This window comes from Lissotriton vulgaris, chromosome 1_1 (assembly GCF_964263255.1).
Source record: "Lissotriton vulgaris chromosome 1_1, aLisVul1.2, whole genome shotgun sequence".
Taxonomy (NCBI): Eukaryota; Metazoa; Chordata; class Amphibia; order Caudata; family Salamandridae; genus Lissotriton; species Lissotriton vulgaris.
In genome coordinates, this window is record NC_141685.1 from 895,677,396 (window position 1) to 895,690,415 (window position 13,020).

General features: G+C 44.3%; 1 protein-coding gene across 1 annotated transcript in view; it reads right to left on the bottom strand.

Annotated features, from left to right (window-relative positions):
• GRIN2B (glutamate ionotropic receptor NMDA type subunit 2B) overlaps positions 1-13,020 on the bottom strand; it is a 516,540-nt gene that overhangs the window by 35,219 nt on the left and 468,301 nt on the right. Inside the window, exons 6-9 of the mRNA XM_086958937.1 lie at positions 6,346-6,554; positions 5,114-5,285; positions 4,547-4,700; positions 1,641-1,766 (exon numbers count right to left, since the gene is read on the bottom strand). Of these exons, the coding sequence (XP_086815063.1) occupies positions 1,641-1,766; positions 4,547-4,700; positions 5,114-5,285; positions 6,346-6,554 (661 nt within the window). The remainder of the gene's footprint in view (positions 1-1,640; positions 1,767-4,546; positions 4,701-5,113; positions 5,286-6,345; positions 6,555-13,020) is intronic.

Genomic DNA, 13,020 nt, shown 5'->3' on the forward strand with positions numbered 1-13,020 from the left:
TGCTGGTTGAGAGCTATTATTTTCATGGGCTGAGACCTCTCTGGTCTTTCCTGTCAAGAGGAGGTGGTAGGTCGTTCCTCGTGAGGGACGCGCAACTGCTGGGCAGAGTCCATGAGTGCAACCTTGAAGGACAAATGTGGTGCTGCTACTTAGTCTTGTCTTTCCACGCTTGTTTCACACTACCAGCTAGAATTGGTTTCTTATGGGAAGGGATCTTTGGTTCACTTGTGTTGTCTTCCATTCTGCTGAATGGGCTCATTAATTACATTCTTTTCGTTGATTAAAGTTGGTGTGAATGCTGACCTTGATTAGTTCTAGCTATATATGTTTCTGGAAAGCGCATATGTCTTCTTAGATATATTCTCACTTTGTAAAGACTGGGACAATGATGTGTATGAGGATGTAATGCCTTAATTGCGTCAAGTATTGGTAGTTTAATCCCTGCAGTTTCATTTTCCTCATTTCAGTGCTTACAACACACCCTTCACCCTGGGTGGATTTATGGCTTCTTTTTTTGGGAGTTTGGGCCCACCATTAAGGAGTTGGGATTGGAGGTGCTTTGGATTATAGCGTATGGAAAGGGTGAGGAGCATGGACATTTTCAGGTCTAGCCAAGAGACCACTTTAGCTGTCTCATCAGTCTCATGTTTTCCAAAAATCTTAACTAAAGTGCATGGATTCATAAATGGGGCTTTCTGTCAGCCCTCTTCGTCCATTGGTCTGTTCAAGTGTCCTTCGTGTTTTGCTTCTGCCCACCACAGTATATATCAGGCAGCAATGGGTCAGTGCTCTTCCACCGTTGGTTGTTTTGCACCGCGAGCCATGGTATTTTGCTGATCAAGTGTGCACACCTTAAGTTCCAGAGCATCGTAAGCAAAATACATCTGACAGAATTTTCTTGCCATAAATATTGCCTCATCGAGTACAAATTTTACACCCAATCCAACAATATTTTTGTAAATGATATTTAAGACACAATATTTCTGTCATGAAAATATTGTTGCTAACGACATTCTGACATACACACCTTTTGCACAGCCACCTGAAAGGAAAGCACTTCAGTATCTGCCGTGCCTGGGCTATTCGTCCTCACTTATATTTTTTATATATTATTCAATAATTTGCTTGTTGTATATGTTTACAAAATGTTGTATATGTTTACAAAAAAAAGATAAAAACAGGGATTCTGGCCAGGGCCAGGCTTATTTGCTTTGCCACTGCAGGTTTTATTTTAGGTGGACAACATGGGCCTGTCTGAGAGGTGAATACAGTTCACTTTGTAAAGACTGGGTCGAGGAAGATGGAAACGGAATATAGAGTGTGTCAGTAAATAATGGAGGACCTGAACAGAATTGTGCACAAATATAAAACCTTTAAGACTCCTGAAAATGTACGAAAGGGCAGATCTTTAGATGTCACTTTTATATCATAATATGCCAATAAAGGTAATTTGAAATTAAAAAATGATAACGAACAACCGAATAGCCGCTAGATGGCAGCATTCGGTACGAATGAACGCAGAACTGGCCTGGCGGGAGGAAGGTAAAGGATTCACAGCAAAGTAACAAACGGAAACAGAAAGCCTGGCTGTATTTTGACACAGACTCGAAAATGCGGGTTTTGTGTAGGGAGAATCTTACCTCTGCCGTCGGCAAGGCACCGGTTGTACCCCACAGGGCTGAAGTACTCGAAGACAAATACGGCGACAGCCGATACAATCAGGAGCATGACGAACATCATCACCCAGACATCAGCACTGAAGGGTTCTGTGAGGAAGCGAGAAAGAAGGCGAGGTCAGGACGTTTTCAAAGAAGAAGCAACCGCAGTAGGATTTACCTCAGAAAGTGATCGCAGGTGCATAATCTCCCGTTCCCCACACGCTGCTGTCCGGAGCACTGAGGCTACCTCACATCTGGAAGCAGAATCCGCCTCTACTCCGTCACTCACAGGTTTGGCACTCACTGCTGGGTCTGGGGCTCCCTATCCATCGCTGATCACCCCCTCCCCCGTGATTGGTGGGTGGATGGGCCCACCTGCTCTACTTCCGGTAGGTCATGTAACAGCCATCACTCGTGGCTTTTGGGACCCGCTGTCACTGGCAGGTGCTTAGCCACACTCCCTCTATTCATTATTGATGTTGCCTCCATTTTCTACGAGTTATGCAACTTCCCCGCCGTTGCCTGTGAGTGGTGTCGCTTTCCGCCCACCTCCTGTGAGTGATGTCAAGTCCGCCATGTTCCCCTTCAATGGTGACACTTCCTCTCCACTGCCTGTGAGTGATGGTCTATTCAGGGTCGGGTTGGGATCACAATTTGGCCTTGGCACTCCTCCAAAAAAGTGGCCACTTTCCTGGATCGTCTCTTTCATTGATCACCTTCACGTTAGTCTCATTAGACTAATTTTTTTGACAGATTTTTGGTAAAATAAATATTTTAAAGCTTCTAGAGCCAGTAACATTGGCATAACTAGAAGCACTGCATGCAGGCGAGGAAAAATAAAATAGCCTACGGCCACAACACCTGATCTGGCTAGGGTTGCCACCTTCACTGTACCAAATGGAAGAAAATCACCCAAAGCTGGTATTTTTTCATCTGACAGGTATGTACTTTAAGTAGTCAATGTAAGGCGAAAGCTAAAGCTGCCTCAATTCTCTGTGAGTGGTAGTAAAACTAAAAAAGAAAAGCTGAAAAAATATGTTAAAATGGATTAGGGACTTGTTTTAATATAAAGAGTTCTCTTTAATTATTAATAATTATTGTCCAGCCTTTGTAGAATTTCTCTGGTTATTTCTAGTTAATAGAGAGGTTTTTTTTTTTTTAAGTTTCAGTTGCGGCTCTGGGCTTAAAATGTACGAAAACTCATTAATAGTGTTAATCACAAACAGTGGAAAACAGTCCACTCACAACTTTCTCTAGTTTCCCCGGAGCTATAAGCGCTAGAAATGAGTTCTGCTCGGGCACTCATATTTCTGGTTTAGCAACATCCCTGGACCACTCAAGGCTGTGGAGAACAGAATCTGAAAACGTGCTGGGTGAAGCCCCCCTCTGTGCCCTGATGTCTTCTTTATAACTGCAAAGGGCTAATGTGTTATGTATTCGTTTTGTACAGTGCCACTCATTGCCCTTCTCAGTGCCTCGATGTAGCCACACATGTGCGATGTGACAATAAAAGAGAAATCTTGATACACAATAAATACTCCAGTTAATATTCTCTAAAGTTATCTACGCCTGCACGTTCCTGAGACCCGCAATCCTAAAAAAAAACAATAAAATAAAAAAAAAACTGTAGCCCACTTTTCACGAAGTGAAAATTGCACAGACCTTTTGCAACTCCCACAAAGTAAGGAACACCCCTCTTTTGTATGCATCACCTATCTTCTAAAGCACTCTGGTTCAGTGACCCCTTTCTGTAGCTGCATAACATCCTTTGTGTCTGACAGCATAGGAGCCTCAGATAATTAGATCTACGAAGCTGGTTTTACAGGAGCTCACGATTTGCAGGTGACGCTCAGTTCATGATATAATAGTTTAATTCTTCTTTAGTCAGTTACTCCTGTAATCAGGGGCCCATCTGGTTTTACCACATGTGCACTTGCTTTAAGTCTCGCTGACATCTGCCTGTACTGCAGTGTTCATTTAACTATTATTGTAAATGCTAGTTTACTGCACTGACACTGTTCCACTCAGTGCTTTGTGTACTTTTCTAGGCACACGTTTTGTGCAGCGATTTAGGATTAATCTTTATGTCATATCCAGTCATTTAAATCCTGCACCCAGCAACAAGGCCTAAAAGACAATGGGGCTGCGGTGACAACACCTGGTCTCTTGGGAGGCCTCTTCTCTTACTCCCTGCCAGCCCACCATAGACTGAGGTGAGAATGGAGAATGGCCATAAAATCACCTCTCCTTTCGGCCTCCCTCATGTAGGATCCTGCCTATTCACACCCTCCCCACTGCCCCCATAACCTGAAGGTGATGGCCCGGCAGGGGATGACACTGCTTCTAGCCAGGCAAGCCCCATGAAGCAGGAAGCTGAGACCAGAATACCCCAAAGGCCAGAGCAACACCGAGCTCCCAGCCTCAAATTACAGAGGGTCAGAAGAGAGCCTGGGATGCTGGCGCCTCATTACAGTGGCCTGGCGAAGACAGTAGGTATATCGTACCAGTTTACAGAGGCTAAAAAAATGGCCCATAGATGCCCCTGAAGCCCCGGCCCATCACCCCATGCCCGACTGCCCACCTTCCCAATCCGACGCTGGGCCTATTACCCGGAAGAGAACGCATGCCCTCCATTGCTGACGAGCAATAGGTGCTGGTACCTCCACTCAGTTGCCTATGAGATAAGGCATGTATACAATGTTTCCTACCACTGATGATTGTTCCCCTCTATTGCAGGTGAGTAAAATAGCAATGCATAGGATTGAACAGGGCTCAGATACGTGCGCGTGCACTACCCGGGGGCAGGTCTCTTTTCCTCACTACTTCACTCATGCATTCCTGTAAAAGCCAAACGGCTGTGCCCAATGGCAAATGTTCCAGGTTGTTACCTAGGAAGGCAGAAGGAGAGACCGTTCCATTGCTACGCGAGACCATGACGCTGATACCCGTCTCGATAAAGGGGACAGAGAAATCAACGACTTCCGACCGCTCCTCGTTGATGGTCAGAGATCCCACTGCCATGTAGGCCCGCTTGGTGACCACCTGGAGGAAGAGAGGTGCAAACACAGAGCCAATCAGACATAGAAGGTTGGGGTCAACCGAGGGTGGGGCAAGCACAGAGCCAATCAGAGAGAGAGAGAGAGAGAGAGAGAGAGAGAGAGAGATGTGCTGTCACCCAAGGAAGGTACAAAGAACAAATCGAAGAAGGTGATGTGGGGGCTACTAAGGGAAACACAAACACAGAGCCAACCAGAGAGAGTGGGGTCAACCAAGGGAGGAGCAAAGGGGAAACACTCAGATGAGGTCATTAACCTTATAAGAAGGGTCAGCACTGAGGGAGAAAGGGTCCTTAGTGCTGTATTAGGGAACAGCACTGAGAGGCATGGCAAACACATACAGTCCTCCAGAGTACAGCGGACAAATACCCTCTTGGCCTTAAGGAAGCAGATACTTACCTCGCCGACCAGGCCGTTCCAGGTGCCATTGATCTTCTTTCCATGCTTGCCATTGGTAACCAGGTAGAGGTCATAGGTGAACTTGACGTTTTTGGCAATCTTCTTCAGGATGTCTATGCAAAAGCCCTTACAGCAGCGTTTTATGTAATTGCCACCTTCTTCTGTCCGGTTCCTGTAAAGAAAAAAATGGGTTCAGTTAGGACACCACTTTCTTGTGACCTCAGTCTACAGCTTTGTGCCACAACAGACATACATGACCCACGAATAGCATAAAAGGCCAATTTTATATGGACATGGTTGCATAGCTTTAACTTTTATTAAACAATACCGTCAGCTTTTTGATCTAAGGCGCAATCCAATCCCCCGCACATCACGCAGCCACTCACCTCTCACGCCAACTTCCATTCCCCAAACGTCATACCTCGTTCCATCCTTCCCCCCTCCGATCCTTACATTCTTGCCGTCTCCCCAAGCTCTCTTTCTTTATCTCCCAAACACCCTCCCCTGAAGTCACTTGTCACCCAACATGGTACCGCACATCGCTTTTTCTCCTGTGCACTGCCCTTCTTTCCCCCCAAGGATGTGGAAGAGCCTGCATGTGACTCTTCACTCCCCAAGACTTTCACTTACCACCTCTGCAACCTGTCCTAACTTTGGCAAAAACAACGATGTAACAAGACAAGTCCTCCCATTCTCTGACCACTTCAACGTGTAGGGTGGGTAGGCGGACAAGGTTTTTAAATACCAAGAAACCCTCTGCGGAGATGCACATGCGCGGAAGAGGCAGATCACGTCTCTCTGGACCCTTATATGCTAATTCACTGACCCTCCCCTTCCCCCCTAACTACCTATCCCCACCCATGTCCTGTTTGGGCCATGAATACCCCTGGGGAAAGACTAGTCTGCGACATGCTTTTCCCCAGGGGCCATCATTCCCTTAATGAGGAGGTTGTTGATATCCCAATATCCTCTTTGTACCTTTCAGAAATCAGGGCTTATTGCTCTATAGCGTTCATAAAGAAAAACTGCCTATTAGAATCAACCACATCTCCCATAGTGGGTTCCCTATGGCTCTGAGAGAAAGTGGAAGGAAATTATATTACCCAGATGAGCACCTGCCTAAATTAGGCTGTTTTTGGAATTATATCTTGATTTGAACATGAATGACAACTGCTTGTAAACATTTGTAAAAAAAAGGATTAAATTAAAAGAGGCCCCAATTCCACACGTACTCGAGACGTATCTGCTTGCGGCACGGCACAGTGTTACGCATGCACGTGCCACTTAGAGGGTCGACGTCCTCCACAATGACGAAAGGGGCCTCCTCCAGCGTGACAATACTCAGGTGGTCGTCCTCACGCTCTTCCGAGTCAGGGTACAGGTCAAAGCGGGGCCAGACATAGTACTTCATCTGCAGGCCCCGGTCCTTGTACTTTCCCACCTGGACAGAAGGGGAAAAAATTGTAGTGTTATGAATGAAAACCGCTGAAGATAAAATTGAAATTGTTGTGAAGGACAACAACTAAAGATCTGAAAGATTGAACATCACATCACAATGCCGGAAACATGAGGTGCTCTGACTAACTTAAAACGAACTACTGAATTTTAATGTCCCACCCACTGCTCTGAAGGAAATAGTATGGGGTCTTCCGTTATCACAACCCAATTTTAAACACAACATGTGCTGCATATCAATAAATTGATGGATCAATTAATTTTGTAAACAGTCAAAAGATAAGACATTAGCTAAATTATATTGTCTTCCACCCTTCACTGAACTATGACACGAGATGTACCTTCATCCATATATATTTAAGCCCCCTGTCCCCTTGAATTTCCACGTCCCTAACAACTGCACCCATTTTCTAAATAAACATCTGCTTGCAATCAGTCATTTTGTCATCACAGACTAAAACAGTAAACAGAGATAAATTGAAGAGTGCCAAATAAAAACTGAGACAGGAAACAACAATCCCTACCATGTAGAGAATATCATACGACAGAAACCTTTATAGCTTCAAAAAAGTAAACAAAACCTGTGGGGGAGGGGGTTGTTTTTTAGATACTTCAGTGAAACAACACTCAAAGGTCAACAATAGGGAGTGGTTGCCCAACTAATAAACCTCTGTTGTAAGGAAGACGGACAGACCTTGAGGAAATGCAGTGTCTCGCATGAGGAGGGTGGAACAACAGGGTCAAAAGAGGGGCTACATTCCCTGTTCCATGCATGGCAAAGCAGAAATCCTTTTGCATTACTTTTTTTTTTGCTCCGTCCTTGAAATCCCCTTTGCCAAAATAAATATATCTCAACAAACATTTTTTGAGCATGATAATCCTGTCATAAAGAATTTTCAACATCTAAATTATCTGTCCTTTATTTTCATAAAGATCTATTCACTCTTGAATTTTCGATCCGCCATCCTCTATTGTGCTTCCACACACAACTTCATGACAGAAATAAACCTGTTGTGTCTCTAGAGTGCACATAAGGCTCCACTTGAAGTCTCTTCAGTCACTATATTGGGGTTCAAACTCAACAATCTTTGGTTCAGCCATACTTTTTTAAGCCATTCTGTTCCTCTGACCTCGCGATAGCTGACTCTGAACGACTCACCTTCAACATTGTCTAATCTCACCCTCATGCCTTAATACTCTTTCTTCTTTCTGATTAACTTCCCAACTCCATGAAATTTGCATGCCTTGCAGCCTCTCTCTCCCAACACCCACTCAGTATCAAAGATGACTACCTCAGCGTACCCTATCCACCTTAACCTACAACTACTTGCTTCCTCTCCCTTGCACCAGACTAATACATTTGTTAGACTTTTCCATGCCAAGTTCACTTTTTTTGAAGCTCTGATGGCTGCAATCTTCTTAAAGACTTTCAAACAGAACATATTCTAAGCAGCTCTTCACTGCCTATGACCGCACTGCCCCTAACTCCCTTTCCTCTTTCCCCTTCATGGTAATCCATAGCAAAATCAAACTACTGATGCTAGAAGGTCTCAGCATTGAAGGGGCCATCTTAGATTGGATCTCCTCCTACCTCTAGCAGATCAAGCATCACCTTGACCTTGCTATACTCTTCAAAACCTTTCCTCACTTTCAGACCTCCATAGAAAAACCCACAATGCTATGCACCATCCACAAAGTGCTTTAGAGGAAAGCCTGGAAAGAAAACTGTTGCCTGCTGTTTCCCAAGAACAACCTAAAGTCAGGCCAGTCAGGCAATGCAAAACTGAAACTGCACAGAATACCTGTGGTGTAGAAGGTTTAGGTTTGGGGATTTGTAGAGCACATGGCCACCCTTAGGCATCCCAGCGCTAGTATGAAGCAAGATAGGAGAGCCAGGAGAGTGCTGATCCTTTCACTCTGAAGCACAATGAGCCAAAAGCTGAGAGGCAAACCAAGCCTGCTATGTTAAGTAGAGCCACTGAGACTTCTTTTTTGTGGGGGCGGTAGGGGGCTTACTATGCACCAAGCTTAAGAAGGGGCCACCTTATGGCTTTAAACACTATTGGACTCTCAAAAAACCAGTCGCCGAAGCCTACATTATGTTTGAAGGACCCACGAGACAGACCCCAGGTGACACACTGCATTTTCACATCCTCGCACTGGAGGTCATTCAATAAGCTCCACGTTATATGCATTTAAAATTCAGCGAGTGTCCATGGGGTGACAAGTTGGTGGTACAAAAGTCTAAAAAATCAACACCAAACAAACAATGATATTCCAGTTTTACATTTTGCTTCCTTTTTTAGTAGCTGTAATATGGGACCCTGTTGTATATAATTATCAGTCATATCATTCCTCGTGTGTTTTCACGTTCACTTGTTCATCTTCCCGTATACTTTTCTCAGTCTCTCATATTGTCTCTTGTAGGTCTTAATGTCTCGTGCCCTATGCTTTAAATGGAAAAAAGAAGTGTGGGTACTTACTGTCCTATAGTACCTAGGTGCTACTCAGAGGTGCTGATACGCTCCTATTATAAGCATTGTACTTTTAAATTAAAGAAGTGCCGGTACTCAGCACCTGTGAGCACCGGCTCATTTAAAACACTGCTCATTCTTCATTGTGCCTGCCCTGGTGCCATCAGATATGTGTAAAAGTATTTACTTTTGTAAAGTATAGGCGTTCCATGATGTTCCTCTTGTCAATCGTTAAACGTTTGGCAGCGGGGTCCAACAAAGATACCTGTTTTCTTAGCTTCTAATGAAGATGATTATTGCCACAGACCCAATTTAGTAAAAAAATGAGAAACCTCATGTGGCACACTACACATGGGAGGATGTAATTCCGAAACCTCTGTACTTCCTATACATCATTTAAGGTACCCAGATGTGAGCCCATACCTGTACCCCTTTAAGAACCCTGCACCCTACAACTCAACACCATCAATATTGTGCCTATGTGCTAGCACTATAGAGAACATAACTTTACTTGGCTGCTGGAACCTCTGGAGCCATCTTACTCTTACCAGTCAGGCATCATTTACGACTAATGTGGAATTCCATGCAGAAATTCCATGTAGCCAGAATAATCAATACTGTGTTGAATCTCCTATAGGAATTCAGAAGTCTCGAAGAATTCCTGCATTTAAGAGTGAACCCCCATGATATGGGGAATAACCTTGTAACTGGTTTTTCCAGTCAGTATTACTCACGGTATTCCAGATTCTGGGGGGTTTAATACATTGAATTCTGCCCCACACAGCCCGTTATTGGTGGCCAAGTAATTCCCTTCAACGCTTTCATTTAAAAAGACTGTAACATTTCCTCTTTACCTAATCTGTTAGTCCAGTTGCTAGAAGTATTACAAAATAGCGTACACATGACTCACTAGCGCCAAAATGCGTGGGCTTTCCCTGTTGTCCTGGGGTTGACTTTAAATTTCAAATTCTGCCTGTAAATAGTCATCAACAGTAGATCTATCGGGGATTAGTTGATGTAAATCTCAGTTCTGTACACTGGAGGCAACAGGGATTCTGTGGGTCGCTTGTACAATCGCTTATTCAAGCCTAATTCAAGATTGCAGTGATGCATATTGAAAAGCTTGATCTGGGGTAGCCTATCGTCAGTCCTGAATATTGTGGCTTACGCCCGAGGGAAGAGATCTATGAGAGGAAAATTAGCTTTCTTCGTTATTGTGTCCATCAGGAGATAGTGTAACCAGGGGGAAGATCCTTCGGGATCGAAGATCTCTTTCCACCTTTCAGAAGGAAATTTAGAGCCTGGCTGGTCAATGCTAGATGGACGACTTTCCCTGAAGGTAACAGGTTGAGAAGTTCCACTAGGGAGGAGGTCCAGGTATCCCAAGGCAGATGCCATAGGTTGGAGTTGGAAATACTGTATCTTATCTAATTTCACACCCCATGTTTTTATAATGCAGGTTAGTCTCCTGCTTGGACAACATGTTCATTCATAGACATTTCCTGTAGTACTGGCAGCTTCTATTACACATGCAGAAAGACAAACAAAGTAAACAAAAAAATACACTCTGATTACTTCATCTGCCATCATTCGCTTGATTTCATGACATCATAAAGCCTCCACACCAATAACCACGCAATCCCCAAATTAAAAGAGCTCACCACCTATCCTGTTTTTGTTTTGTCTCACAGACTCACCTCCTCAGCTGTGTGTTGAGCTGTGTGTTGAGCTGTGGCTGCTTTGACTTTCTTCAAAAGTAACAGATTTTCTTATGAGCGGGGAGAAGTTGGGCACTGCGGACTAGACCTACTCTTTCACGGAGACACTGCATGCCTTGGATTTGGGCCACAGCGCAGCTTACTCAGCAGAGCTTGAGATAGCAGTTGTGGATGGAGCCCAGCCAGCTCTTTGGTGTTGGGGCTGATCTTCCGGGTGGGGGGGAAGAACCAGTGCCCTTTGGAGCATCAGATATACTGAGGAAGAAGCAAGGCTCAAGAGGGGTCTGGGCTGAATGTGGGACATGTAAGATACTAGTAGGACCAGCACCTTTATTTATATTGTTATGCTCTCTTAATATTTGCCTATCCGTGTAAGTCAGTGAATGTCTCTTGATCATTGTTGGCAGATGGTTTCAGTTGATCCTCATTGTGGGTGGTTGAGGTTGCTCTTTTTTATTGTAATGAAGGTTGCCTTAGCAGGAGTTGTTTAATGTTTTACAGACCATTGTCAGGAGGAGAGAAGCACTATGAGAAGACATGTGTCATCATCTTCTTCAGAAGAGGGGAGTCAATTCCTGCTATGAAAAACAGGTCTTTGGGGTCTCCTACTCCATCTCTCTTGCTCCTGCTCCTATGATGGCTAAAGAAGTGGAGGACATAATAGAGGCTGCGGTCTCCAAGGCACTGCCATCAAAACCCGAGCGCAAAACCCAAGAGTATGAAATAATCCAAGACTAGTAGCCTGGGGTCTCCAGATCTTTCTTTAGATTCGAAGTTGGAAGCCCCCAGTACTACTTCTCCAGGCAATACATAAAAGGTAAGAAGTGTCTGGATTACTGAAGCATATCCGAGATAATTGGGTTTTCCCTCCTTTCACTTTCGCTGAAGATGCGGAAGGTCTCTTTCCACAGTTTCATGAGCCTACTTCTTTTGCCATTCCCAAGCTCACAAATAATATGGAGCTCATTTCTGGGGAGTGGAAGGACGGGGATCATGCCAATATCCCCAGATGTCTACAGAAGCTACATTCCCTAGAAGTATCGGAGGTTGTGCTTCCTCACAATTTGAAGGTGGGCGCATTACTGGTCACACTTATAGCATGTACTTCCATACATCCCGATGACAGATCTCCAATGGATGCCATGGTTAAGAAGTTGATAATGCTCTCAAGAAAGTGTATGATCAAAATAATGTATGTGTCAAAGCTGGTACTTACTCTGTTATGCTCGACAGTCCCTTGTCAAACAATTTAAAAATCTGGCTGTGGCAATACAGAAGGGCACTGACTGCTTCAACCTGTTGGTTTTTGTCGAGCAAGAAGCAAATTTTCTGGTTGAGCTCTCCTTTGATCTATTGAGATCTACCTCGGAGGTAGCAGGATCAGCTATTTTGGCACGGAGAATCTCCTAGATGAGACATTTGAAGACAGACACATCAGAGAAATCGGCCATATTGAAGATTTCATTTGAAGGAAATAGATTGCTTGGAGACCAGATGGTTGCAATAAATACTAAGGCGTTTTAAGACAGAAAGCACACTTTACCCTATAAAGGAAAGTTTTCTGGCTCGCATGTGTCTCGGGTTTAATATTCTTATAGATCTCCCAAAGAAAACTTGAGGCCTCAAAAAGTCTGTTAGCAAGGCTGAATAAGCGGACCAGGCTGGGCATTCCAAGTAGAAATCCTCACAATTCCTAGCACTCGAGCAACCTAGAGGGGGTGGGTTAAGGATCTAAAAGTTTTTCCAGGCACCTCAGATCAGTGGGGTTTGAGCATTGTCAGGAGCGGCTATCCCATAGACTGCTTAGAATCTCCTCCCGACAGGGTTCATCCTTACTCCTATGCCCAGATGCCCAATCAAGTGCAAATCTCTGTATGAAGGGATTTGCGCTTTACCGGACATTGTTCTGGTACCCCAGATCGTTCAGGGCGAAGGAAATTATTTCCTTTTTTTCTTGGTTAAAAAGTCTTTGGAATCCTACAGGCCAGTAGTACTAGGTTCGAGGAGGGTAAAATACTGGATGTGGACTGTCCACTACAAAATAGTGACACTACAAAACATCATTCTGATGATAACCAGCCAGAACTTTCTGACCTCTCTGCAGGCCCTCAAGATGCTTACTTGCACAATCGGATCCAGGCGGATCATCAAAGGTTTTTGCCGTTTGTAGTAGAAGACATTCACTTGCAGTGAAGGATTCTGCCTTTTGGTCAGAAATCGGCCCCAAAATTCACAAAGTTGCTAGCACATTTAGTTGGAC